The sequence below is a fragment of the Diachasma alloeum genome, unplaced genomic scaffold, assembly GCF_001412515.2.
Source record: "Diachasma alloeum isolate Michigan unplaced genomic scaffold, Dall2.0 Dall_scaffold_00518, whole genome shotgun sequence".
In the NCBI taxonomy this organism is placed as follows: domain Eukaryota; kingdom Metazoa; phylum Arthropoda; class Insecta; order Hymenoptera; family Braconidae; genus Diachasma; species Diachasma alloeum.
The window spans coordinates 27,842-54,600 of NW_021680650.1; the positions used below are offsets into that span (position 1 = coordinate 27,842).

Consider the following 26,759-nt stretch of genomic DNA (forward strand, 5'->3'; position numbering starts at 1 on the left):
GGGCAAAATAGGTTTTTCGTGAACTCATACGATTTCTTAGGGACTAAATGGGTATTTTCTGTACTCCTACCATTTCATGGGGGTAAATTGGGTATTCACAGGCCACATACGATTTCATTGGGGCAAAATGGGTTTTTCTTGCATTCATATGATTTCCTTGGGCTAAAATCGGTATTTTCTGACCTCATTCGATTTCTTAGGGATGAAATGGGTCTTTTCTGTACTCCTACGATTTCATGGGGGCAAAATGGGTATTCTGTTAAATTACGATTTCATTGGGGCAAAATGGGTTTTTCTTGCATTCATATGATTTCCTTGGGCTAAAATCGGTATTTTCTGACCTCATTCGATTTCTTAGGGATGAAATGGGTCTTTTCTGTACTCCTACGATTTCATGGGTGCAAAATGGGTTGTTCGTGTACTCCTACGATTTCATGGGGGTAAAATGGGTATTTACGGACCACATACGATTTCATTGGGGCAAAATGGGTATTCTGTTAAATTACGATTTCATTGGGGTAAAATAGGTATTTACTGACCTCTTACGATTTCATGGGGGCAAAATGGGTTTTTCGTGAACTCATACGATTTCATGGGGGTAAAATGGATTGCGTAGAATTTCTATAGGATTTTCGCGTATGATATTCGGATATTTCGATACGGATATTTTGAATACAAATTATTTCTATACGATTTCTATAGGTTTGATCCTATACGACACACTGCTTCATGTATATAAACATTTCATATGGAGATGCACCATTTCTCTACGTTTTTCTCTAGAGCGTTTACATATCTTTCGTACGAAAACAAAAAATTACGTCAAAATTTATGTATAGAAATAAATCGTGTAGAATATATTCCTATACAAATATCCGATCATCATGTACGTAAATTCTATAGGGTTTTATACGCAATCCGGAAAGAAAATTTTTATAAGATCAATAAGTTATTGTTTCAAAAATCTTCCAAAATATTCAGTTCTCCGTAAAAAGTTTTGAAGAAATTGTATTCGAAAGATAGGTTGAGATGTCTGAAAATCATCTGAAAAGTTGAAATTTTCAATTCCCTCAGGAAATGTTGTACAACCTTTTGCCTGTAATTTGTGAAGCATTTACAAAATATGTGCAAATGGTTCCAATAAACGTACCTCTAAGTTATGCTGAAATAGCTCAGAATAAATTGAAACGTAAATATTTGCTATTCCCTCCGGTATTTTTTATACGAGGTATTAGTTCCTATTTGTAGGAAATAGAAAGAAATAATTCCACGGAAAAGCGTGGAAATGTGGAGGAACATCTCCGTAGAACCGCCAAAATAACGACACCATTCCCTGGCGGTTCTGTAATGCCGTACGTTTTTCTATTAAAATTATTCATATAATAATAACAGAATATAATAATTTCGATAATAATTGTCGACTTGGAAAAGAATGAATAATTAAAACACAGAAGCATTGTGACCTAGACAAAAATTACGAAAAAGATTCATAATGATATTATTAAAAGAAAAGTATAAAAGACTTACCTGTCTGGTAGGATATGTCCCCTAAATCCGTTATTTTCTCAATGAATCACAGTTTCAACGGATCAGTATACAGTACAGGGATGAAGTTATCACATCTCTACACGGTGTAGTTTTGAAGATAGCCGTGGTCCAAATTGTGAAGATATCCATGTGATATCTAATTTATGTATGTAGTGATGAGTTTTATTAAATTTATTAACTTTTATTAAGTTCACAGAATACCCATCTTGTCGCTGTGGAATCGTAGAAGTACACGAAATACCCATTCTACCGCTATGAAATCGTATGACTTCACGAAAAACCCATTTTGCCCCTATGATATCGTATAATTCAATGTGCTTGAGATATCTCCCTAATTGATTATCTTAAACTAAATATTATTTTGAATTTATCTATACAATTCTAACTTGAAAACTCTTCTTTACCCAAAAAACCATACTCCGTGGTGTCACTACCGGATGGCGCCCCTTTCGCATTCTCATTTGACAATTTTCCCGTTTGACAATTTTTCCTTACGTCGCACTTTCCAGTGAAAAATAAACTGCATAATAAATGAAACACTTTAAAATTACGTGTAAAGTACATCATGGATACACAAGAAGATGTATTTAGTGATACAAATCCACTATTGCTTGAAAAAATATTACAAAGAGATCAAAACGCAGAACAGAGCCGTTGTCCAACATGTTCACGATACAGATACATAAAAGCTTATGAAATTTTCAATAAATGCAGAGAAAAAGAAAACATTGGATCAATCATCAACGAAAAGATTCTCCAAAACATTAGATTGAATTTCTATGGAAACATTATAACAATTCGATTACATAACTCGTAGTGAATTGTTATTTAACAAGTGTGAACCCTCGCCTTTGCCTCGGTCTGCCAATCTTACATTCATCAAAAACATAATTTACCAAGTCGTTAATTAATAATATTTTATCCAACGTGTTGATAAATTACGTTTTTAGTGAATATGAGGTTTACAGTGCAAGCCAAAGGCGAAGGTTGCAATCACAGTCATGAAAAGCGTCATTTACTACAAATTATGTAAAATTTTTGTCACACAACCTCTATAAATCATCACTAAAAGTTTCTGGTGAACCTATTCATTTGTACTTAAATTACTCAATCTTAATCAATAAAAAATATAAATTCATAAATTGCTTACAGGTGGCTACGATTTTCGGTATCCTGGGAGCATTACAAAGGGAAGAACACAAATCTGATACTCAATAATTTGAGAGATTATGGAAATTACCTATCGGTTCATCTCCCGGCAAGCCAAACAGAATAAAGTAGCCAGAACATTTTACGTTGAGAATGAACTATATGATATTTACAAAAGATAAGCTTCTCTAAGATCCCCTGATGCTCCAACATCAAGACTTTTCATGACTTACCACAAAAGAAAATGCTGAAACCAAAATATTGGAATAAACAATTTTGGAAGCATGCCGGGCATAGTTTCTCAGTGTTTGGGACTACCTGACATTAAAAGATACACAGGCCATTGTTTTCGACGTTCTTCTGCAACAATTCTAGCTGAATCTGGAGCGAACGTCCTCACATTGAAAATTCATGGGTCACTACCCATGCCGCAAGACAAGACGAGACGAGAATCGGCTACTCTCGTGTCTTGTCTCGTCATGTGGTGGAAACTCTCTCGTTTTGTCTTGTATCGCTGGGCGAGACAAAACCCTTCTCTCGTCTTGCCAAGAGAGCAAGATTCTTGTCGTCTTGTCTTGTCTTGTCTTGGGTTCTCCCGAATCATTTGAAATTTCTGCCGGCTGATAAAAATATATATGAACTGTTCCACCGAATATCGAAGGAAAATCCAGCCTGAAAATTTGGGATGATTTAGTTTTTGTTTCTTTCGAATACTTATAAAAAAGAGAATATGTGACTAGCCAAAATCCCGCGGGTTAATCAGTTACGCTCTGCGAGATTGTAAGATTTCGTCTCGTTATTCTTCGATCTAATTTAATGATTTTGAAAATTTAATAAACGAACGCGAAGCATGGATTTTGCTCTTAAATTTTCTGAACTTTCAAAAAATGATGATCATTTTTCTCCCGACTTCAATTTCATTATGCAAATGGAAAAATAAAACTGCAAACGTTGATTTCCGTCTGTTTTCCATTTTTTCCTCTAATCTGATAATTTTTAGAAAAAATCCATATTTTTGATTGGAATAATGTTTCAAAATTGTTCGCCTGTACGCTGCAGAGTCAAACCGAAAATTGGGAACAAAAAATGACCATCCCAAAAATCGATTCTCCCTCGTTTCATAATTTATTCATAATTTTCATTCATAAGATAATCATTTTTATTGGTACATCTTGCTTTCTCATTTATTAGTAACGTTATAATATGCAGAGACCATAAGAAATCGATTTTTGGAATATTCATTTTTTATTCTTCATTCTCATTCTGACTCTGCAGCATACTAGCATACAAGCAAAAAGTTGTGAAATATGATCTCGATCGGAATTGTTTTGATTTATTAATCTTTTCTGACATTTGGAATTTTCGTGTCGAATGAAAATTTTGAACATTCGCATTTATTATAAATTTCAAAATATTGCTGATAAACCATAGCAATAAATCTTCTCACCACGACAGTAGCTGAACACTCTAGACTTTTCCCCACACGTGGACTTATAAATCAAGGGTTTAATCTTTGTGTGTTTACTGACAAATTTTTTCTATCGGCCTTCTACCCTTCTTTATGGCACCTTTCCTACCTTTTCGGCAAACCGATTGTTCGATTCGCCGTACCATGTGTTGTTTTATATCTCCAAGCGTACCCTTCACCGATTGTACCTCTTGGACATACCTCCCCCGCGAACCCCAACTTCTCTCCTAATTTATTGCACAATTTCAAAATTTTTCCCAAATTTTCGGGAAGGTCGAGAAACTGCGGCCGCAGCATTTCGGTCACTTTGAGTTCAACTAACGTCGAGAATACTTCGTACCTTCTTCGCCAACAACCAAAGTTTTTTTTAACGATCGTATGGGTATGTGTAACTGAGTATGTTATTCGTGTGGATTCAAGTAAACAGTGATCATTAATTGCTATGATGAAAAGAACCAATGAAAGTTCTCCGAGCACACAGCAAGCTAAAAAATCGAAGACTAATGATGGCAGTGCATTTATCGGTGAACGTTGGAATCCGTATTTTGAAGGAATATTCAAGGATACTATCAAATTTGGGAAGTGTAAACTTTGCAAAGCCAATGCCATCCAAGTAGATGTTAAAATGCCAAATGGTAACACATCAGGGCTAAAGTGGTACTTGAAGAAAAATCACAAGGACATTTACAGCAAACANTATTGCACAATTTCAAAATTTTTCCCAAATTTTCGGGAAGGTCGAGAAACTGCGGCCGCAGCATTTCGGTCACTTTGAGTTCAACTAACGTCGAGAATACTTCGTACCTTCTTCGCCAACAACCAAAGTTTTTTTTAACGATCGTATGGGTATGTGTAACTGAGTATGTTATTCGTGTGGATTCAAGTAAACAGTGATCATTAATTGCTATGATGAAAAGAACCAATGAAAGTTCTCCGAGCACAGAGCAAGCTAAAAAATCGAAGACTAATGATGGCAGTGCATTTATCGGTGAACGTTGGAATCCGTATTTTGAAGGAATATTCAAGGATACTATCAAATTTGGGAAGTGTAAACTTTGCAAAGCCAATGCCATCCAAGTAGATGTTAAAATGCCAAATGGTAACACATCAGGGCTAAAGTGGTACTTGAAGAAAAATCACAAGGACATTTACAGCAAACATTTTCCCAATAAGTGAGGATGTTGATAATATACAGACGACAAGAGAAAACCTTCATGGTATTACCACAAAGGTGAATATTTATTTTTTTACCATTCTTTATTGCTATTATTATTATATCCATTATTTATTATTTCATTTGCGTAAATTATTCATTTTTCTTCACGTAAATATAACGGGTGATCCACAAATTACCAACCAATGTTTTTGCACGGACATTTTCCTTTCATGGCCAAGATTTCTAGCCCGTATTAAAAATATTATTTTTGGGGAGAGTCAAGTATCAAGTGTTTTTCACACTCTGCCCCAAGTGACCCTCATGGCCCTCGACTCACCCCCAAGTTACCCTCGTGATGCTTGACTCTCGCCAAATGACCCTCATGACCCTCGACTCGCCCCAAAGTGACCCTTATGACCCTCGGCTCAGCCCCTTGTGACCCTTTTTTTCTAATTGAAAAACAAAAAAGTGTATAAGCTCGATAAAGGGATGGACAATACGTTCTCAAATTGTATTTGTCGAATTTCAGTTTTTACTTTTTTCCCATTATTTTTCCAATTAACAAAGCCAAATAAAGTTGTTTTCTGAATCAATAAAAAAAAGTGGATAAACTCGATACAAGGGTGGAGAGTATTTTCTCAAATTGTTGGGATCCCATGTACCTCGACATTCATTGAAAAAATCAAATTATGAAATTGATTGAAATAATCTGTTTTTGTTAATAACAAGAAAACCTCTGAGTAAAAACAATAAATATTCGTGGATAAACTCCACATAGATATAATCTATATACCCAAGAAATTTGATAGTCCTTAGATTATTTAAACAATTAGATATGAAATTGAATCTTCCACTAGCGAATCTTGCGCTAGTTTCAGCTTCATGTAATTTGTGAACTAAGCTATAAAACAAATGAAATCACATCAATCAGAGGGAAGTCTTATTATGGCATCACCGCTCACTTCATTGATGCATCGTGGAAAATGCACTCACTTGCTGTAGATTTCATTCCCTGTGTAGGACGACACTCGGGATTCGACATGGCCAACATGTTCTATGATTCGTTGAAGAAATCTGGATTGTTAAATAAAATACAAGGGATCACCCTCGACAATGCCTCTGTCAACACCGTATTTATGAAAGAACTCGGTAAATTATTAGGGAACGACGGAAGGGAGTTTGATGTCAAGAATCAACATTTTCATTGTTTTGAACATGTCGTAAATTTGGCTGTCCAAGATACTTTCAAAATGTTGAAATTGGAGCATTGTGCGGATGATTCCATAGACGGAATGGACTCTGAGGACGAATCGACTGATGAAGAAATGGAAGAAAATCCTGAAGAGAGCAACACCAATTCGCCGATTGCTAGACTTCGCAGCATCTGTAAAAAACTGAAAAAGTCTGAACAGTTGAAGAACAAACTCAGAAATTGTTGCTCAGCCTTCCAAGAAGATTTCATTCATTTACCCTTGGATGTCTCAACGAGATGGAATAGTACGCACGATTTGATTGCCGCAGGGTTAAGGATGCAGAAATCGATCTCTGCTTTAGCACAGAATAACGCAACGTTATCCCATTTGCTCATTGAGAAAGAAGAATGGATTTTCCTCGGGAAATTGGGAGGAGATCGATATCCAACTATTGCTTCAGTTGTTGTAGGAGTCAACATTTTGCTTGACAGTACAGAAGCGCTGTGTAAATCTCTTGATGACAAACCCGGTCGCGATAAAACGGATGAAAATCTGATTCTCGCCTTTCAAGCAGAACGTGATAAATTGATCAAACATTATAATAAGTCAAATTGGATTTATGGTGCTGTACTGGTCTTGGATCCACGGCACAAGCTGGAGACGTTTGATAGAACCCAATGGGGGAAGGATCTCAAGAAGGAATCGTATGACAAATTTGAAGAGATTTTCCGAACAGAATACGCTGCTTCGTTGGACAACCCACCATCGGAGGGAATTATTCCCATTAGTAATGACTCGGAAATGGATGAATATACAAAAGCATTGAATTCAATATACAGTACAGAGAAGAAACGAGATTGGACGACGGAAGTCGAGAATTATCTGAAACTGGATCGAGAGAATAAGGATGTAGATATTCTGGAATGGTGGTCTCAAAAAGAGCAGAATTTTCCAAATTTAGCAAGAATGGCTCGAGATTATCTATCAATTTGTGGATCGAACGTACCTTCTGAACGATTACTCAGCAAAGCCGGACTCATTATTCGAAAACACAGGAATCGATTGTCCAACAAACATATTGAATTACTTTTGTGCATGAACTCTTGGTTCACGTCTGAACTAGCTCCAAAGATAAAACTCCAACTATTGTCATAGGAGAATGAAAAAAACTAGAGCATTGGTGATGTTTGTATGATTGATAAAGGTTTGTTTGTTTGTAATAAACAAATATATTTAATCATTTCCGTGCATGAACACTTGATTCACGCCTGAGCTAACTCCAAAGATGAAACCAACTATTGTGAAGTGAGAAAGTAGAAAGATAGAGCAGTTAATTGGTGTTTTCATGATCTATCTGAGATATTGTCCGCTAAATGAGCCAACGGCTGACCCTCACCCTCTTGGAGATTGATGGAGATTTTTTCTACGATTGGAGGGCTGAAAAATCGATCTCTTAATTTTTTTCTGATTTTTTTCAACAACTTATTTTGAAAATATGATGTTTCCTTTGTTTTTTGTGCTTTTTTTCCATAACTTGGTTTCTATTTCTCCGATTTTTATTTATCATGCATCGAAATGTCCCATTTTCTACCGCTTACAAGAATGTTTTGGGTATTTTTTTTTCACTCTCTAAATAGTCAACAAATTTTTNCCCTCACCCTCTTGGAGATTGATGGAGATTTTTTCTACGATTGGAGGGCTGAAAAATCGATCTCTTAATTTTTTTCTGATTTTTTTCAACAACTTATTTTGAAAATATGATGTTTCCTTTGTTTTTTGTGCTTTTTTTCCATAACTTGGTTTCTATTTCTCCGATTTTTATTTATCATGCATCGAAATGTCCCATTTTCTACCGCTTACAAGAATGTTTTGGGTATTTTTTTTTCACTCTCTAAATAGTCAACAAATTTTTTTTTAAAGTTGAAAAACTTGAATTTTAGAAGTTACGTCATATTTAATTTTTCTCATCTCTTTTCCAGTAATTCTTATAATAAGAACCAGTATTTTGAGCCGTCATAAAAGTAGATTTTTTTCCTAGATCGGTTTCTTTTTTTTTTCGAAATTCCGCAAATTTGGTGAAAATACCTTAAAATGACGTGGATTGACTTTGATTATGAACAGCATGGGGTGAATTCGAATGTATACCCAATGTTACTCATTATTTCGAAACATGATCGAAGTTTTTTTGGGTTGTCTTGGCCAAATTCGTGTAATTTTGAAAATTCAAAATTAAAATAAAATATATCCAGGACGGCACCCAACTTGTATGACGACTCAAAATACTTGTTTCTATTATAAAAGTAACTGAGAAAAATATGGGAAAAAAAAACGTGACGTAATTTTGAAAGATCAAGTATTCCAACGTTTTTTTCTTTAACTGGTTATTATGAGCACCGAGGGATTGAAAAATGAAATCTGGCCCAAAATATTCTCATAGATGGTGGGAAATGGGACATTTGCGAGGACGATGAATTAAAATCGGATAAGTAGAATTAGAATTAATGGGGAAAAAAAGCCCAATAAAAATATTATACCTCCGAAATGAGCTGTCGAAAAAATCGGAAAAAATTACGAATTAGTTTCCCTAGCCCCCCAATCACAGAAAAATCACCATCAATCACTCATTTTGCATGGAATACCTCAGATAGAATAGATTAGTATTGAATATAAAGCACGGGAATCGATAATATACTAAACATACTCGTATTGAATGATTTTTATGCATGAACTCTTGGTTCACGTCTGAACAAGTTCCAAAGATGAAACTCCAACTATTGTGATGTGAGAAATTAGAGAAATAGAACATTTATGATGTTTGTATGATGTGTAGGGAATTATTTGGAAACTAAATATAAAACACATGAATCGATCGTCTAATAATCATTTTCTATAATTTTGTGTTCTTGATTTATGTTGGAACTCGTGTGATCTATTAATAATTAATTATTCGGAAATTGAGGAGGTCTATGATGAAACTTGGAAATCTTCAGTTGGTGAGGAGAAAAAAATAATTTTCTCACGATCCCCGCACGAAAAAATTTAATAGAAAAACATTGCGAATTCGCTGGAAAATTGTATAGGATTTCTATAGAACTTTCTATAAGTTTTTGACCGTTTCTATTGATACATTCGATAGAAAATATTCTGTAGGAGAAGACAATAGAATTCGATTTTTCTATACAATTTATTCTATTGAAGATTTTCTATAGAATTTCTTCAACTCTATTTTTCTAAGTTTTCTGAAGAAAAGGAAATTAGAATGAAGAAAAAACTCAGAAAATTTGAGCTTAGAAAAATCTATATAGAAAATATTTCAATAGAATAAGTTGTATAGAAAAATCAAATTCCATTGACTTCTTCTATAGAATATTTGTTATTGAACGTGTCAATAGAAACGGCCAAAAAATTATATAAAATTCTATAGAAATCCTAAGGAATTTTCTAGCGAATTCGCTAGGTTTTTCTATTGAATTTTTTCATACGTGTCTGTTTAAATTAAATATAATAACAACAAAAGAAGGAAGAACCGTTTGGCAACTATTTCAGATATTTCCAACGAACGAGCTAATTATTGATGGTTCATAATCCTCCAATGAATTATATCAGCTTCCATTCTAGTGAGCGGAAATCGTCACTTTCGCTTTCAAAAATTCTTATTTTCGTTTTTTTTTGCATTAATTTTTGCCTCAAACAACATTTGAGTAGTTATTGACAGATATTAGATAGTAATTTGTCATGAATTCAATAAATTATGATCCGGATTTCTCGTCTCTTTTGCCAGTTCTCTCGTCTCTCCCCTTGCCTCTCTCGTCTTGTTTCGCGGCCGGGCGAGACAAGAGACTCGTTCTCTTGTCTCGTCTCTTGCGCAGTTTCTCCCGTCTTGTCTCGCCATCCACGCTCTCTTGCGGCATCACTATTCATGGGGGATGGCAATCAACCAAAACCGCTTATAAATACGTCGCCGATTCGAAATGTATAAAGTATAAAGTCTGCCAACGAATCTAAAACAAAATAATCATTCCCGAAAAACCTAACCTCCCCTCCCACACAAACATGTCAACCGTCTTTGATCAATAATATAGGCATATCAACACCAAAAAATCTCAACACTGATGATGAAAATAACATATACTCCATTGATGATGATTCAGTACCCAAACACGAACCTCAGTGACAACCATAATATCAACGTCGACACAACTAACAAACGCTCATCAACTCCAACCAACTCCAACACAAAGAAAAATCAAAAAATCAATCATCAACATCCATTCACTGCTACCTCAGGACTCTACAACCATCAAAATCAGAAAAACTTGAGTTTGGTCGATTACAATGCTTCCATTCGGAAGCAAAAACATTAACAACCATCGACATCTACGACGTACACTAACAACAATAAAGAGAATATTGATATAATGACCTTCCTAAAAAAATCCACAATCTAATGTTTTCTAAACTTTTAACAATTGCTCCATCTCGATTTATATGACAAAAAAAAGGTGAATAACCATAACAATAATATATTATAAATTATGTCTTGCAATCATTTGTGTTATTTATTTTTTATCTATTTATTGTAGGAACAGTCAAACAGCCGAGGCCAATTACATAACTTATAGGTAGATGAATAAATTTATTTGAAGTTTATCCTATAATCGGTCAAAATACGATGTATGAGGAACATGATGTAGTATTACAATAGGTTGCATGTGGCGAAACAAGTGGAAAAGGTTGAGCATTAAATTAATTGCGATGCTCACTTGGTGGATAGGCGATCTGAAAGCTAGGTTATTCCTGGCCCTCGGGGGATAAATGCATGAACCCGACTGGGTGATCGAGTGAGAAAACATGATATTAAGTTGACACAATATCTCGGAGCAATCAATGATACCCCTAAGGACCTTGATAACGAATATAATCGCGGTCTTGGCTCTCTGTTGTTCAAGAGTCAGGAAGTTAAAACGTTTACAAAGCAACCGGTAATTGGAGCCTCGTTCAGGGTAAACACTGTCCTCCCTCCAGGCCAGGAATTTGAGGAACCTCTTCTGAACTGCTGCTAAGTCTTGGATATATTTATCATTAATAAATTTTCATATAATATTAAAAAACATTCCTCATATTCCTCATCTTTTATGAAACAAAAATAATAGTAAAGACTTATTCCCCACCGACGTCGGTGGCCGAGTGGATTAGACGCAAGTCTAGTGTGTGAAAGGTTGTGAGTTCGATTCCCCGTGGAACCGAATTTTTCAACGGAAGGCTCCGGCGAGCGGGAGGTTGCTAATAGAGGAACCGCCTGTACCGGCATGGGTTTTCTGTGGTTTCCCCATGCTACTTCTATGCTCTATAGGAATGCGAATGCGGTACAGTGCAGAATCCACAGCCGCATGCATAGGGTTGATAGAGTGCCGAATGGGACCCGAAAAAGGGACTCGGAGGCCGTAAAATTAAAAAAAAAGACTTATTCTCAAATATTTATTTATCTTTTTTTCTTACTTCTTTCTCTCTTTTTTTTCTTAAAATTTTCTTTTTTTTCTTCAGCTTCGCCCCCTGTACCTCATCACTTTTTTGTGGGGAGGCTTAGCTCCCTAGACCTCTCCTCCCTTCCCCTTTACGCACTTGCAACATAAACCATTTTACATAACTCAGGCGGTAAATCGGATTTTACGCATGAGTGCGGCGAAGCCGTTGTTACGTAAAATACCATTTCGTAAAAGAACCTTTCTTTATGATGTGTAGCACAAAATAAAAATATTTTATGCAGATCCGCCGGTGAAATTTAAAAGTCTTCTCTGGGCCTTGGGACCCATTGATCAGTTTGTGATACATGACGCAATGTGGAAATATTAGGTGTATGATTTTATTCTCGGCATTTTTTCGACACTTGACATTCATTTATAAAAAAATGAATACAGATCTGATCTTGAAAATAATAGTCGTCACTTTGCACGCATTTCTCCCATCTATCGGGCAATTGTTGGATTCCGGCTCGGAAAAAAGATGGCGGTTTTGACTGGATGAAGTCATCAATGCTCTGCCAGACTTCTTCAGGAGACTGAAACTGGGTATCCACCAGGTGATATTGTAGCGCCCGAAGAAAGTGATAGTCAGGAGGCGCAAGGTCTGGAGAATACGCCCCATGTGGGAGAATTTCCCAGCCCAACGTGGAGATAACTTTCAGAGTTTCTTTTGCTGTGTGTGGCCGCGCGTTATCCTGCGGCAAAATCACTTGTCTCATATCACCACCAGTAAAAGGTCTCAGTAGCTATTCCCTCAATAGCATCACTCAATTTTACCAGTAGGTCCTGGTAACGCTTAGCAGTGACAGTTTCCCCCTGTTCGAGTTTCTAATAATAGATTACACCTTTGGAATCCCACCAAATACACAACAATTTCTTCCCGAGAATGTTAGGTTTGCAGTACTCGTTGACGGCTCCCCCGGATAAACCCACGACTTTCGCCTCTTAGGATTGTCGTAAAATATCCACTTTTCATCCCCAGTCGCAATTTTATGTATAAAGTCGTTTTGTTTGAACCTGGTTAGTAGACACATTGCAATTTCAGAGCGTTTACTTTTGTTTTCTGAGGTAAGATGATGGGCTACTCAAGGACCCTCCTTCTGTGTATCCTCCCAATTCTTATGAAACGTCTTGAAATAGCTGATTGAGTTACTCCGAGAGTATCAGCAAGGTCCTGTTGTGTTTAATAGCGATTTTCATTGAGTAGGTTGTTCAACTTCTCGTCAACTTTTTTTGGTTGCCCAGGACGTTCTTCATCCTGGCGATCAAAATGTCCATCCCGAAATTTTTTGAACCACTTTTTACATGTGCTATAAAGTACAACACTCTCTCCTAAGGCCGAACAAATCATTTCTTGTGCTTCTGCAGCAGCTTTTTCAAGTTGGAAGGTGAAAAGGAGGGAGTGCCTCAAATGCTGCTTGTCGAACATTTTTATTTACCAAGTTTTTTGAGGTTATGCCAATCGGACCATAATCGGACTTAAGTGGTTTGATAGGACGCCAGGAAAAAATGTTGAACGCACAAATTGTCGAATGAGAATGCGAAGGTGCCGCCATCTGGCGGCAATGCACTGAAATGTTGTAGGATGGTAAAAAAGGGTTTTAAATAAGGGTTTTAAATAAATATGAAAAAATCATTTTTGGGTGCAATTCATGATTTAAAACACTTTTAATGAGTATTGGGCATCTTCGAGGATGCTCCGGATCCCCCCCACTACACCGCAGCACGGGTTATAATTTTCCACGGGGAATAATCATGTTTCTGGAGTCTGGGATGCATCTCTTGTGAAATCCACGTGGTCACGATGACCTCTGGATATTTAAACCATCCCCAGGTCACTCTTAAACATTCTTTGAATGAATTCTCGCGGAATAAACATGTCCTTGGCAACTCTGGAGCATGTACTTTGAAATTCACGGGGTCCCGATGACCATTGGATTTTCAAACCACCCCCCAAGTCATTCGCACGCTTTTTTTCAATAATTCCACGGGGAATAAACGTGTCTTTGAAGACTCTGGAGTATGTACTTCGAAATCCCCAGGATCTTGATGACCACCGGATTCCCAAATCACGCACCAAGTCCCTCTTATACATTTTTTGATTAATTCCTCAGGGGATAAACGTGTTTTTGGAATCTCTGGAGCATGTATTTCGAAATCCCCGGGGTCCCGATGACCACCGGATTCCCAAATGACGCACCAAGTCCCTCCTATACATTTTTTAAATAATTCCTCGGGGAATGAACATGTTTTTGGAACCTCTGGAGCATGTATTTCGAAATCCCCTGGTTTCCGATGACCACTGGATTTCCAAATCACGCACCAAGTCCTTCTATCCATTTTTAAAATAATTCCTCGGGGAATAAACGTGTTTTTGGAATCTCTGGAGTATGTATTTCGAAATCCTTGGGGTTACGATGACCACTGGATTTACAAATCACGCACCAAGTCCTTCTTACATATTTTTTGATTAATTCCTCGGGGGATAAACGTATTTTTGGAATCTCTGGAGCATGTATTTCGAAATCCCCGGAGTCCCGATGACTACTGGATTTCCAAATGACGCACCAAGTCCCTCCTATACATTTTTTAAAATAATTCCTCGTGAAATGAACATGTTTTTAAAACCTCTGGAGTATGTATTTCGAAATCCCCGGAGTCCCGATGACTACTGGATTTCCAAATGACGCACCAAGTCCCTCCTATACATTTTTTAAAATAATTCCTCGTGAAATGAACATGTTTTTAAAACCTCTGGAGTATGTATTTCGAAATCCTCGGGGTTCCGATGACCACTGGATTTCCAAACCACCCTCCATGTCATTCGCACGCTTTTTTCAATAATTCCACGGGGAATAAACGTGTTCTTGAAAACTCGCAAGCAATATTTCGAAATCCCCGGGATCCCGATGACCACCGGACTCCGAAATCACGCACCAAGTCCCTCTTAAACATTTTTAAATTAATTCCTCGGGGAATAAATGTGTTGTTGGAACTTCTGGAGCATGTCTTTGAAAACCCATAGTGTCCCGATGACCATCGGATTCCCAAATCATGCACCAAGTCCCTCTTACACATTTTTTAATTAATTCTTCGCGGAATAAACGTGTTTTTGGAACCTCTGGAGCATGTCTTTGAAAACCCATAGTGTCCCGATGACCATCGGATTCCCAAATCATGCACCAAGTCCCTCTTACACATTTTTTAATTAATTCTTCGCGGAATAAACGTGTTTTTGGAACCTCTGGAGCATGTTCATTGAAATTCATGGAGTCCCGGTGACCACTGGATTTCCAAATCATGCATCAAGTCCCTCCTATACATTTTTTGAATAATTCCTCGGGGAATAAACCTCGGGTCCCGATGACCACTGGATTTTCAAACCACCCCCCAAGTCATTCTTACGCTTTTTTCAATAATTCCACGGGGAATAAACGTGTCCTTGAAGACTCTGAAGCATGTGCTTCGAAATCCCCGGGATCCCGATGACCACCGGATTCCCAAATCATGCATCAAGTCCCTCCTATACATTTTTTAAATAATTCCTCGGGGAATGAACATGTTTTTGGAACCTCTGGAGCATGTCTTTGAAAACCCATCGTGTCCCGATGACCATCGGATTCCCAAATCATGCACCAAGTCCCTCCTATACATTTTTTAAATAATTCCTCGGGGAATGAACATGTTTTTGGAACCTCTGGAGCATGTCTTTGAAAACCCATCGTGTCCCGATGACCATCGGATTCCCAAATCATGCACCAAGTCCCTCCTATACATTTTTTAAATAATTCCTCGGGGAATGAACATGTTTTTGGAACCTCTGGAGCATGTCTTTGAAAACCCATCGTGTCCCGATGACCATCGGATTCCCAAATCATGCACCAAGTCCCTCTTACACATTTTTTAATTAATTCTTCGGGGAATAAACGTGTTTTTGGAACCTTTGGAGCGTGTATTTCGAAATCCTCGGAGCTCTGATGACCACTGCATTTCCAAATGACGCACCAAGTCCCTCCTATACATTTTTTTAATGATTCATCGGGGAACCCCGAGGATTTTGAAATACACGCTCCAAAGGTTCCAAAAACACGTTTATTTCCCGGGAAATTATTTAAAAAATGCATAAGAGGGACTTGGTGCATGGTTTGGAAATCCAGTGGTCATCGGAACCCGGTGAATTTCGAAATACATGTTCCAGAGTTTCCAAAAATACATTTATTCTCCGAGGAATTATTTAAAAATGGTATAGGAGGGACTTGGTGCGTGATTTGGAAATCCACTGGTCATCGGAACACCAAGGATTTCGAAATACATACTCCAGAGGTTCCAAAAACATGTTCATCCCCCGAGGAATTATTTAAAAAATGTATAGGAGGGACTTGATGCATGATTTGGGAATCCGGTGGTCATCGGGATCCCGGGGATTTCGAAGTACATGCTCCAGAGTCTTCAAGGACACGTTTATTCCCCGTAGAATTATTGAAAAAAAATGTGCGAATGACTTGGGGGGTGGTCTGAAAATCCAGTGGTCATCGGGACCCCGTGAATTTCAAAGTATACGCTCCAGAGTTTCCAAAACCGCGTTTATCCCCCGAGGAATTATTTATAAAATGTATAGGAGTGACTTTGTGCGTGATTTGGAAATCCAGTGGTCATCGGGACCCCGGGGATTTCGAAATACATGCTCCAGAGATTCCAAAAACACGTTTATCCCCCGGAGGAATTAAGCAAAAAATGTGTAAGAGAGACTTGGTGCGTGGTTTGGAAATCCAGTGGTCATCGGAACCCCGAGAATTTCGAAATACATACTCCAAAGGTTCCAAAAACCCGTTTATTCTCCGAGGAATTATTTTAAAAATGGATAGGAGGACTTGGTGCGTGATTTGGAAATCCAGTGGTCATCGGAAACCAGGGGATTTCGAAATATATGCTCCGGAGGTTCCAAAAACATGTTCATTCCCCGAGGAATTTTTTAAAAAATGTATCGGAGGGACTTGGTGCATTATTTGGAAATCCAGTGGTCATCGGGACCCCGGGGATTTCGAAATACATGCTCCAGAGATTCCAAAAACACATTTATCCTCGGAGGAATTAATCAAAAAATGTGTAAGAGGGACTTGGTGCGTGATTTGGGAATCCGGTGGTCATCAGGATCCCGGGGATTTCGAAGCACATGCTTCAGAGTCTTCAAGGACACGTTTATTCCGCGTGGAATTATTGAAAAAAGCGTAAGAATGACTTGGGGGATGGTTTGAAAATCCAGTGGTCATCGGGACCCCGTGGATTTCAAAGTACATGCTCCAGAGTTGCCAAGGACATGTTTATTTCCCGAGAATTCATTCAAAGAATGTTTAAGAGTGACCTGGGGATGGTTTAAATATCCAGAGGTCATCGTGACCACGTGGATTTCACAAGAGATGCATCCCAGACTCCAGAAACATGATTATTCCCCGTGGAAAATTATANGGGGGGGGGGGGATCCGGAACATCCTCGAAGATGCCCAATTGTCATTAAAAGGGTTTTAAATCATGAATTGCACCCGAAAATGATTTTTTCATATTTATTTACTCATTTTTGACTTTAAAACCCTTTTTTACCATCCTACAACCTTTCAGTGCATCGCCGCCAGATGGCGGCACCTTCGCATTCTCACTCGACAATTTGTGCGTTCGACATTTTTTCCTAACGTCTTTGATAGTCCACAGATGGCGCTTCAAAACGCCGTTTTTTTGCGGGAAAACTTTTCAATTCAAATAGGTGTTCTAATCAATTTAATCTACGGGCCAATAATTAAGTCATATACCATTAGGTGGACTCAATAACTAGAGAAAATCGCAGAACCGGTCGATTTTGCTTCGTCTAACCACGAAAAATTTCATTTTCACATGGATACGTCTATGGTTTCGTTGAGGGGGATCATTCATTGATCTTTATACTAACTGGATAGACTATCCTGTAAGAAACTGGTGGCCCAAGTTGGACGTTCACCCAGCGCCTCCATTGTATGGCCTAGGAACTAAGCGCGCCGCTAGCGCGATTTCGCGACCGTAGTCGCATAGTGGGGGGTGGGTAATGTGACCTGGTAAAATTGGAAAATTGAGTGGTCATTTTTCTGATGTTGTATTATACAAAATCAAGATTTGAAGGGAGGATTTTCATTGTCGTCAATTGAAATGATAACTGGGATGATTGCCGGGGGGAATAAACACAGAAAGTGGAGAAACCATTCGTCTTCCGACAAATTCTTACATGAATATGCATCCTCTTTAAAATAGTTATTGTGTGGTGCAATGAGGTGACATTATCGTTACAGGAAAGGATGAAACAAAAAAATAATAGAAGCTCGATTTTGATCAGGTTCAAGTGAAATAGCATGGACGGAATGATAAGACCAATTCGATGCAGATCTAATTGAAATATAATAAAATAAAATAAAAAAATCTAATTGAAATAATTCTATCTTTTTCTGCAATAGAAAATCACATGTGGTATTTATTAAAATTATTTTTCGCAATTTCGAGCACTAATACAATACAACAAAGACATTATTCAGCAGACTGTGCGAGCTAGATCACTGCCAGTTTTATTATTTTATCACCATTAGTGAACTTCTCATATCTCCAAATTATTGCCTTGCATTGTCGAATGCAATTCATATTTACTCTTTCTTTTTATTATAATTGGAGCCTATGTTTCATATACATTACCTCCTGCAATATCTACTTATAGTTGCATTACACATTTCACTGATACAAAATCAGAAACTTATGGAAAGACAATTCTTTCGATTTGGTGGATCTTTTTTTGCAGTATTCACACCGAACCATTTTTGTAAAAGTTTACAGAATGGAAGGAATGAATTATTTCGTAACCTCACTGACCATTGAACTCTTCCTAAAGACATTCGTCGACAGGTAATGCCCAGGTATTCGCTGTTGATTGACAGTCACCGAAATGACACCTATTTGGGGGTTATGGGACCGAAAAAATGACACAGTCAGATAACCATCCCCACTATCTAGCATTCTAGTCGCGCAAGCACATTGAGGCATCCTATAGTTCTGAGGCCATACGAGGGAGGCGCTGGCGAACTATTCAAAGCCCTCAGTTTCCAGCGTACTCGGCCCGTGAGGATAGTCTATCCAGTTAGTATAGAGAGCAGTGGGGTCATCTTGTGAAACAGTCCTTATGCCGCAGCGCCATCTATCGGCGATGCTGACTGTCGATACATTATCAACCGTCAGTCGATCGGTAATATACCGACAGATTGTTAGTCATAGAAATTTCTGTTGAAACCACATTTGAATGTAGCCACACAATTTGAATTGGTGCATTTTTGAGATAAAAATTCTTTTTGCGATTATTCTCATATATCGGGACTTTAAGTTTGCATATACTTATATATAAAATATAGACACGTTTGGCTATACCCCTTTTCATACTGATTACAAAAGCGTGTAATCCAAGATTATTTATGCAATCCTATTGCATATCAAGTTAATAAATGTGGTAAATAAAAAACAAGTTGAATATAATAAGCTTCCAAAGATTATTTATAACCTCATAACCTCGCTAGTTTTATCAATTTCCAGTGCAGAAATTTCTAGATTCACAATTCCCTCTAAAAGGCGGATCGGCACGTTCCGCCGTCAGTCGTAAATTGGCAATCAAAGAGTCCCTAGTTAACATCGTATGAAGTAAAGAGTGTTAATATCTGATACAGTGGTAAACTCAGTGTAGATATTGACATGGATACGTCTATGGTTTCAATATGGAGGGTCATTTTGAGAAACGATCTTTGTGTGTAGCGTCATCTATCGGAAGTCTAGAAAATTCTAGAACTTTCGAGGTAATTCGAGAAGTTTCTTGAAATTTTGAAAAAATTCAAGGTGTTTCCAGAAATTTCGAGGAAATTCAGGGAGTTTCCAGCAAATTCGAAGGGATGCAAAGAGCTTTTAGGAAATTCGAGAAAGAAAGAAAGACCGTGGATGTATCCACGCATAATTACAGCTGTATCGAAGATACAGCCGCCTGCCATTTATTGTTATCTTCAAAATGCTCCTTGCGCCGAAGTTTTCATACAATTTTAGCTTTTTTCAAATATTGCTTACACTCCAAACAATAAAGCTTTACGAATGATACTGATACTTAATCGTACCTTTAAAAATATACAGAGAAAACCAATACAAGAATTTTTCTGAAAGATTAGACAGAACAATTACCGTGCCTTCAGGCACGAAACAATTTGATAGAAAAACCTTCCGAATTCATTATAAAATTATATTGGATTTCTATTGAACTGCCTATTAGTATTTGGCCGATTCTGTCGAAATATTCAATAATAAATATTCAATACAAAAAATCAATAGAATTCGATTCTTCTATATATCTTATTCTCTTTAGATATTTTCTATAGAATTTCCTCGGCTCAAATTTTCCCATTTTTTTTCATCCTATTTTTCTTTCCTTCTCATCAAGAAAATCAAACAAAAAAACTTAGAAAATTTGAGCCGAGGAAATTGTGTAGAAAATATAGGAATAGAATTAGTTATAATAATAATATATATTTCTGCAATTAATACATGGTATTATTGGTGCAGGGGGAATCCTGTTACCAGAAGAGTACATAATAAAATAAAAAAATAAAAAATCCACTCTATGAACAAAGTTGATTAGCGCTAAGTAAAGTGGCGCAAGCTTCAGAACGTAATTCAAGAAATTCAATAGGAAAAGGAAATCCAAATCTTCCGAAATAAAGCTATGAAAATAATCGAGACAGTTTTGGCAGCGGTGAGACGAGTCCTCCTATGTTAGACAGCTAGACCCCTTAATCATTCAATTCTTGCGAACGAAGTTGCAAAAGTTTCTGCAAAAAACAATACAAAACTTTAATATCTCTAAAATTATTCGAGTTCAAAAAGGCTGAAATACTGGAGTCAGTTATAATATCTGGAGTTCGCAAGTAGTTAGGAAGGTAATGCTCCCTCAGCGGAGCATAGAATGGATAGATGAACAGTAAGTGCACCAGGTCTTTAGGGCAAAGCGAGTTACAAAGGGTGCAAATCTCATTAGCGTTGATTCTGTAGTCTATCTTATTGATGTATAGGCACCAGGTGTGGACTGTGGATAGTCTCAGCTGGATTTTAGCTCTCATGAACTCGAGAGGGCATCTTTCCGGATAGATGACTCCGAAATCATCCAAGGGATGTCTGAATGTCTTGAGCAGTATCGAAGGGGAGGAGAGGTAACGGAGGTAGTCCTCAAACCTCTCTTTCTCCGCGAGTTGACGAAGAATATCAGGAATCCTCGTTTCCCACCAATTTGGGTTCAGATTAGTCCAAAGATCAGAGCAATCAATACCGTTCAAGCTGTGTTTAAGCTGCATGACCCAGTTGTATCTGGCTTTGGTCGGGGAGTCTGCTTCCGGCTGTGCAGCCAAGTTGATTAGTCTCATAAGGCAAATTCTGGGGAGACGCTCGTCTGACATCTTCAGGATCTTAACAATCCAGTTGAGCGCCTGCTTTATAACCTCATAAGAGATTCTCAAGATGCCAGTCTCCAGGCGAATGGCATAACCCGGCGTATTTCTCTGCAGATTGAAGAGACGCTTGAGAAAGAAAAGGTGTCCTGATTCAAGAGTAGCCAAGTCTCTGAGGGTCCACAATGAAGATGTGTACAGCAAGGTTGAGACCACTATGCTGGAATTCAATTTCCTCATACCTTCCCATGAATCAGCACCAATATTAGCGAGAATCCTTAAAACTGAAGCTGCGGCAGCACGGGATCTCGATACTGCTGCATCGGTAGCAGCCCTACCCGTCGCTGAAGGAGTAAACTTGACCCCCAGATATGTGTACTCGGAGACGATTTTGACTGGTGCGCGGTTAAGAGTAAACTCGTAGTTTTTGGACGGTAACCGACCTCCTTTCCTGAAGATCATGACCTTGGTTTTGCTTATATTGACCGTTAGACCATTAATTTTACAGTAGTCCTCTAGAATCCTCAATTTACGTTTTAAGTCGATCGAGCTGAACGCCAGAATTATGAGGTCGTCAGCGTATAAAAGAAGGATCACGTCTCTCATACCGCCAATGTCGACTCCTCTAGCCCCATTACTTCGAAAAAAGGATTCTATGTCAGAGAGGTAGAGGTTGAACAGAAGAGGGCTCAACTTCTCCCCCTGTAGGACACATTCACTCACGTCAAAGCGGTCCGAAGAACCTTCGCTGGTTTTTATCTGTATGGAAGCGTGATCATACAAGTCCTTAATGACGGCCACCATGCGTGAGCTGACTCCAATCCTCTGTAACTTGGGCCACAACAAATGATGGGGAACAGAGTCGAAAGCTCTTTGAAAGTCCACGAAAAGCGAATAGACTCTGCCCCCCACTTGTCTCAGTCTGTTCTGCAGTATAGAAAGAAGAGTGAAGACGTTGTCCATGGTCCCTCTATTCCGACGAAACCCAGCCTGCTCTTCAGGGATAATCCTATTGTGCTCGGCCCAGACGGAGANTCGTGGTTTTTGGACGGTAACCGACCTCCTTTCCTGAAGATCATGACCTTAGTTTTGCTTATATTGACCGTTAGACCATTAATTTTACAGTAGTCCTCTAGAATCCTCAATTTACGTTTTAAGTCGATCGAGCTGAACGCCAGAATTATGAGGTCGTCAGCGTATAAAAGAAGGATCACGTCTCTCATACCGCCAATGTCGACTCCTCTAGCCCCATTACTTCGAAAAAAGGATTCTATGTCAGAGAGGTAGAGGTTGAACAGAAGAGGGCTCAACTTCTCCCCCTGTAGGACACCTTCACTCACGTCAAAGCGGTCCGAAGAACCTTCGCTGGTTTTTATCTGTATGGAAGCGTGATCATACAAGTCCTTAATGACGGCCACCATGCGTGAGCTGACTCCAATCCTCTGTAACTTGGGCCACAACAAATGATGGGGAACAGAGTCGAAAGCTCTTTGAAAGTCCACGAAAAGCGAATAGACTCTGCCCCCCACTTGTCTCAGTCTGTTCTGCAGTATAGAAAGAAGAGTGAAGACGTTGTCCATGGTCCCTCTATTCCGACGAAACCCAGCCTGCTCTTCAGGGATAATCCTATTGTGCTCGGCCCAGACGGAGATGCGGTCATTCAGAATCGATGTGAAGATCTTGGTGATGGTATTAATGAGAGCTATTCCTCTATAATTCAGGGGATCCGTGCGATCTCCGTTCTTGAATAGCATGCATAGGTTGATGGTTCCCCAGGACTCTGGAACACGCCCAGAAGAGAAGATGTCGTTGAAAAGGTTGAGCATCTGAGATCTCCAGTTGTCCGGAAGGGATTTGTAGAAACCGTTGGAAATGGAGTCATCACCTGGCGCCTTTCCCAACTTGATATTTTTTAAGCTCTTGTTCAACTCCACCCTGGAGATAACACCGTCCATAGCATCATTTATGACTGGGGCCATGACTAGGGGAGTGGAACTCCTAGGCAGGTATATCCGTGAAAGAAAGTTATTCCATCCAACAATTGATATGTGATCTATCCTAGGTGACCAACCTTTGGCATTCTTCACTGTAACCCAGAACCCTATGTTATTTTTAACATTAGTGAAGCCGTCAATAATTGTTTTCCTGGATGATTTCTTTTTTTTCCTGATCATTTTCTGGAAGAATTTATTCAGCTTCTTAAATTCCACAGCAATCCTCATATCAGGATGGGGAGAATATAGTTTTTTAAATTTTTTTGAGATCATTTTCTTAGTGGAGTGACAATCACTGTCGAACCACCTCGGACCCGGCTGTGCTGATCTGGACTTGAGTGATTTTTTTGGTGGTCTGACCATTGAAATCTCTAATGCGACCTCCTCGATACCTTCCAGGATGTTGTCATTTTTTTCAATCATCGTAAGGCCAAGTGGGTTCTTCAGGGCACTGGATGAGGAGCTCAGACGGGCTGAGTATTCAGCAGCTAGGGAGGGCTTCCATAGTAGGGTTGCACCGGACTCACCCTCACGACGATCCGAGGGATGGCTATCGGGTACAGATGGAATTGGAGCCAATACCTCCACGACATCCAGCAAGGCTAGGGAGACTGGAAGATGGTTGGAACCTAATAGGTCCGAGGAGACCTCCAGATCCAAGACGTGATCAATTTTGTCTACGCTTACCCATATGAGGTCAAACGTGTTGGAGCTCCTATTGCTGGTGAATTTAGCAGGGGTGTCAGATAGGGTTCTTCCATTGAGCAAAATAAAATCATTATCAATCATAAAAGACATCAGTTGCTCACCTCTAACATCAGTACGATCCACTGAGAAGGTCCTGATTTCGCTGACACTGGATCCGTAGGTGGCTTCCTAGGGTAAGTCGTCCTCGTAATGTGCAATCGAGGCATTGAAATCGCCGCCCAGAACGAAGATATCATTGGCAAATTCAGGATTCGACCTCAGGCTATTGAGGGTTAATTGGAGCAGAGGTAGGACTTGATCGAGTTGTAGAGATGGGCAGAAGTAGAATGAACCAATAATAGCATTCCAAGTATGGGACTGTATCCGGAAGAAAATCCACCAGGGGCAAGTTTCCAACAAGGTTGATTGAAGATCCTTGTTCACTAGGCAGACCAGCCCACCACTACCCCGACCCATGGCTCTATTACGTACAGCAGGCAACCAAAATCTGGCGTGATCCCTGAGACTCAATGGAATTAAATGAGGCGAAGGACTCAAAAGCATAGTTTCCGAGAGGCATAGGATTTGTAAATCAGGACTAAAACTATTGTGCATAACATTAACCATTCCTTGCATATTCCAAAATTGAAGCTTTATTACCTTAGATCTGCTTAATCTCGTTAGTTTTTTGGAGCCTTTCCATTTGAGAGGGAGCGAGTACGAGATTTATTGGAGGGTTCGGCAGGCAGTTGAGGTTTAGGAGTGAGTTTGTTTAATTCGTAATCCCAGGTCCACCAACAATCATCAATTAGAACCTTGTTATACCTGATCTTGACTCTTTTTTCCTGGTTCTTGGCAGACAGCAAGAAGTCTCACTTCGCGATAAATCTCTTGCTCTTTAGGAGTAAGATCAGGATCAATGAAGACTTGTTTGACTTGACTGTTACCCAGTTTGTATTTGTTTTTCATAACGCTGTTACGCACCTCTAGTGAGGTTAGAACCACAATAAGAAGTTTTTTGGCGTTACCCACCGCTCTGACATCCTGTACGACGTTGTGGAGCTCGAAATACGTGGACAAAAAGTTGTTGACAGCTTCCTTGGGAGTTGAAGAGCTCAGGTCGACACCTCTCAATGATATATTTTTAGCTCTGTTGGACTTTTCGTGGGCCTCCAATTGCTTCTTCAAAGCCTGAACCTCTTTTTGCAGGAAATAGGCGATTCCAGCCTCAGAGTTCGCTTCAAGTAAATTTACTCTCTCCTCCAAGGCTTTAGAGACCGGATTCTTTGCAAGATCAGTGAGTTTAGATTCCAGGGCCGATATTTTCTGGGTCAATGCCGAGATCTGCTCATTAGTACGTTTTTCCTTGGTATCAATGAAGTTCCTGAATCCATCCAGTTGCTCCTTCATATATTTATTGTTTTGTTCTAAGGATTTTTCGACAGCATCAGATTTAGCCTTACCAGCAGCACATAGATCATTCATCTTCAGTAGCAGCGATGTCAGCACCTCCCTTTCAGTTCCATTTTAAACTAGCTGATTGAATTTCTCTTATGAGAGTGGCTCAGGATGCACAACAGGGCATTGGAGGGTGGACAGGACTGAGTCCGACGACGACATATCTGGGAGGCACAGGGGGGAATCAGAGATGTTATCAGGGGCACTGAGAGACCTGTTCAGTTTCTTGGAGTCACGAAATGTTTTGCTGGGAAGATTATGGCCCTCAGAGTTTGAATCCCAGTCCAAACCCGCCGTATCTCTGCACCTCTTACTGTACAGAGCGGAAATAGACGGCAATGATTCGCAGCGGGCTTTACGGACGAGCTCGAGGACTTTTTTAGGACGGCCTCTTCTGGGGACAGTACCAGTGCTATTTTGAATCGGAGTAGAGTAGTTGGATTGTGATACTAGGAGACTGGACCACGCTGAGATGCTAGATGGAGAATTGACACTTTTTACCGTGGAGGCGGATGAGTTTGCAGCGAAAGGAAGTTCCTCGTCAGAAACTGGAGAACTGGGTGTAACAATTATATCAAGTTGCTGGTCTTTCACTTCATCAACCACGTTGTCATTCATGCCCTTGCCTGGGCTACCTAACCTCAGAAATAGCACGTGCCGAAATTCACTAATAATAGCCTATCACAGAAAACAGTGGCCGGTTTTATCGATTAATAATGTTTTAGCCAGTGGTAAACACAGTTTGTGAGTGGCGGCATAATTTTTTGAGCTATGAAAATTGTCAAAAATGAAAATTTTGAACACAGAGTTTCAAAGCACGTCCAGTGCGGTCTCTATCCGCACAGGACCCCCAATAGAATTAGTTATATAGAAAAGTTTTTCCACATCGGAAAAATTACACTTCACAATTAAATTAGACTATTCTGTACACAGCTCAACCTGAAAATGCAAGGGAAAGTAACGCAGTATCGTTTTAGAGACGATACTAGCGACCGAAAGGGGCGTGTTGATGCCCCTTTCATTATGCCCTTTTTCCTGTCAGATTCAATATTCCTTTTTTCAATTCATTGTTCATAATCATTTTAATTGCAAAAAGCAACGCAAC

The 26,759-nt window shown here is 39.0% G+C and overlaps 2 protein-coding genes across 2 annotated transcripts; one reads left to right on the plus strand and one right to left on the minus strand.

The window, feature by feature from the left end:
- Nucleotides 1-6,361: 6,361 nt before the first annotated feature.
- On the plus strand, nucleotides 6,362-7,669 carry LOC107042761 (zinc finger BED domain-containing protein RICESLEEPER 2-like). The gene has a single exon (XM_015263946.1). It carries the CDS (start codon nucleotides 6,362-6,364, stop codon nucleotides 7,667-7,669), a length of 1,308 nt encoding a protein of 435 aa, XP_015119432.1.
- A 14,763-nt stretch (nucleotides 7,670-22,432) lies between these two features.
- On the minus strand, nucleotides 22,433-25,681 carry LOC107042763. The gene is made up of 2 exons (XM_015263947.1): nucleotides 25,022-25,681; nucleotides 22,433-24,385 (listed from the first exon to the last, which is right to left on the minus strand). The coding sequence occupies exons 1-2, from the start codon at nucleotides 25,679-25,681 to the stop codon at nucleotides 22,433-22,435; spliced, it is 2,613 nt and encodes an 870-aa protein (XP_015119433.1).
- Nucleotides 25,682-26,759: the final 1,078 nt, after the last annotated feature.